Consider the following 3,340-nt stretch of genomic DNA (forward strand, 5'->3'; position numbering starts at 1 on the left):
AAAAGACAGTTTTCTGAATCGTGATGTTACCTCCAAGTACGCATGTTTCCTGGTAGGTCGCTGACTAGGGAAGGACAAGTCCATGAAGTCCACAAGAAAGTCGTACCCTCCCTCCACGGGTTGAAAGTAGTCATCAGTCTCTATCATCTGCAATGTTGATCAAGGCTCAGTTATACAAGAGAGAGGGTAATTTTCATGGACCATCGAAAGGGTTTTTGCTGTGGCTGATCGGTCGGCGTCAGTGACTTCTGTATGCAGTCATCTTTTGAAATAAAATGTGTGGATGCTGGCCAAATACTGGTGCCATGATTCTTACTTAATCTATCGATCAGAGGGTTTGTCCATTCTGTCCAGAGCTAATCGAAGACGAATATCACTTTATGGTTGTATGTCCCAAATATTCCGATATACGCAATTCTCTATACAGAAGGCTGTCATTTTGTACACAAGGATTTATCCAAATGGACCTGAAGTGCAAATTCAGATACATAATGACATGTGACAATCCCTGCATGGCAGATATAGGAAAATATATCAAAGAAGGTTTTGACATTAGAAATTCCCCAAATGATTGTAAAAGCTTCCAATGATTGTAAGAAACTTATCCCATACTACAACTCCTGTATTATTTAGATAAGCCTTAAGTTAAGTTATAGCACTGTAGTTATGTAGATGCCATACTTTGTACCTCGTACAATTGTTGTGCAATAAAGTTATATATCTTAATATTCGGTCAGTGTACAAGTCAGTGTATAATATTCATGATGAAATATAACGTTCACTTGGTACTTGGCAATAAGTTGCTTAACTTGCTGACGCATTATTGAGCACGGATGGGGAAAATGACAGGTCGAATTCGAAAACATCTTCCCATTCTACTGGCCATGGAATAAACATAACTTTGAGGGTAGTAGAACGTAGCTGTTAACTCAACTTACAAATAACAAATAAACATTTACCCGAAGAACCAGGTCATAGTTCTTGAACCCTATCCACTCATAGTAGAACGGAATCCAATCTGGGTAGGCAAAAATCTCGTTGTCTATACTCTCGTTGATCTTGTCAATGTAGAAGTCGAAGTCCCAGGTGTCCTTGTACAACTTGGTCTCGGGTGGAGGATCGACTATGGCGAGCCTGAGAAGGGTTTAATGCACAGCATGTCATTTGGTTCTAAAGCAGATACATACAAAGTATATTTGCCTCCTTACTGTCTTTAAGTTGGTAAGTAAGTTGGTTTTAATGGTTTACTTGTTTACTTGTTTGCTCATCTACTTGTTTGAGGGCGTCACGGCAGTCTACGGATAGAAACGTTTTTATGTATTCTTATGTAATATCTGTGCTTTTTGTACGTCTGGGTTTAAGCTTTACGTGATTGAAAGTTGAGAGAGGTCCTGATCCACATACATATCAAGGAATGATTCGTAAACGTCTCGATTTTCGTCGCGGACTCCCTGTCCGGTAACAACTCAGAAAACCAATATCCCCGATGGAGGTTGCTAACACCTTGATTTGACAATGAAAAAAATGTTATTAAAAGAACGTTTTCTTCAGTTGACGAATAAAGCTCATACCTGCGGTCAGCGGGGTCACCCAGGGCCAGCGCCAGGTCTACTGTGGACCCAGGCTTGGGTGTCCACGTCATCACGGAGTCCAGGTGCCTGTTGATGAAGGCCGCTAGTTGCTCTGGTTTGTTCTTAGGGTTATTGTTCAGGATGTACCTGATAATGAAAAACAATATTCCTGATATATCAATTAAAGTCGTTTTCCTATATATTCAGTTGTTTTCGATTTTGAAGTACACCATTTTCCTATGCAAAGATGAATCCGTGTCTTAGAAACTACGACCCGAGCGGAGTTCTAGGACGCGGGTTCAAATCAACGTGGGAGAATGAAGTACACGTGTTATAAGTGTTTTGATTTTGACTAAGTTTACCCACAGACAAACTGTGCGAAGAACCGGAATATTGAAAATGGTTTTTAAAAAAAACATCATGTTGGAGCCTTAAGTTAAGGTCAGAAATGCTCTGGCCAAGAGTTGCCTCGGTGGTGAATTAATCAAAAGGTACATAGCAAACACCATAAATATTTCAAAACTTCAACCACTCAGATGTAACGTTGGAGACAGAGGAAATGGTTTCTAAGTTTAAATGCCGCTTTGTTTTTTGTTTTTTTATTGTTGTTTTGTATCGTTTCGTTTCTGTTTCAGATAATCTCCACTTACTTGTCCGCTGGATGTGCTTCCAGGAAGAAGCCGGCGAACGGACAGTAGACTTTGGGGTTGACCTCACGCACTACTTCTTTCTTGTGGAACAGCAGATTCTTTCTGTCATTCGCCATGAACCTTTCTTTCCATTCCTCTGAAGTGAAAAGATGAGAGAGAGAATTGCCTTACACGCGTTAAAATCACATTTCCCAACGTAACCAACCGATGTGATCATTGTTTTACATCACTTACATGATAGATACATGATATTGTTATAAAATGGGCCAAACTACTGCAACCATATAATCCATGCGCTCATGTGCATGAAGCACTATGTTACATACGTAACATTATTGTTTTTTTTTTTGGCGACGCCTCAGGGGCGGAGCCGTTCTTATAGCACTGCGATTGAGTTGCCAGGAATTCTAAAAATTCCACGCATGCATTCCCTAGGGAATTCTTTTTTGCCTACATTTTGCGGGACCGGTCTTTACGTAAAGAAGAGAGGAACTCTAATCTTGGGGCATGGAATAGCCACAAGGTTAGAGTTTGTTTGTGCACACTATTAAACTCTATATTACAGCTTTTTAAAGATATTTCATATTAACTTTCTGCATGTTAATTTAGACCAAAATGTCACAACTGCTTGTTGTTGTTTTAGATAGGCTTTCGTATAATGAGTAATGTTACGCCTGGCCCTGTAATTGACACTGGTTCATATAGATGCCGTTTTGAAAACTGTTTTTGATATGTCAAGTATAAAAGATGCAGAGATGAGATTTTCCTTACATTGGGCACGGTACGGTGGACATTTAACTCAGACTGACCGTGACTACATGATGCTGGCCTTACTTTTACTTAGCCTTACTGTGTGATGGAAGTGATGTTTTGTATGGGTGTTTTCATTTATTTGGTGTGTTTTGTATCATGTGCGTTACCTGAATATTGCTATTTCATTGATTTCTCTTTTTTTTTTGCTTTCATGATGATGTCACATTTGATATTTGTTGGGATATATCGGTACTCCAATTCATCCGCAACTGGGAATCTTGCTGGCCAGTGAATCCTTCTGTAGACCTGCGGGCTACCTGTGGACACAAATAGACCAAAACACTCAATAAATAAATGCCCTAATCT

General features: G+C 39.7%; 1 protein-coding gene across 1 annotated transcript in view; it reads right to left on the reverse strand.

Moving 5' to 3' along the window:
* LOC118410108 (cytidine monophosphate-N-acetylneuraminic acid hydroxylase-like) overlaps positions 1-3,340 on the reverse strand; it is a 90,897-nt gene that overhangs the window by 71,222 nt on the left and 16,335 nt on the right. The window contains exons 10-14 of the mRNA XM_035811658.1: positions 3,228-3,291; positions 2,222-2,387; positions 1,572-1,718; positions 960-1,134; positions 31-147 (exon numbers count right to left, since the gene is read on the reverse strand). Coding sequence (XP_035667551.1) covers positions 31-147; positions 960-1,134; positions 1,572-1,718; positions 2,222-2,387; positions 3,228-3,291 — 669 coding nt within the window. The remainder of the gene's footprint in view (positions 1-30; positions 148-959; positions 1,135-1,571; positions 1,719-2,221; positions 2,388-3,227; positions 3,292-3,340) is intronic.

The sequence above is a fragment of the Branchiostoma floridae genome, chromosome 1 (assembly GCF_000003815.2).
Source record: "Branchiostoma floridae strain S238N-H82 chromosome 1, Bfl_VNyyK, whole genome shotgun sequence".
Classification (NCBI taxonomy): Eukaryota; Metazoa; Chordata; class Leptocardii; order Amphioxiformes; family Branchiostomatidae; genus Branchiostoma; species Branchiostoma floridae.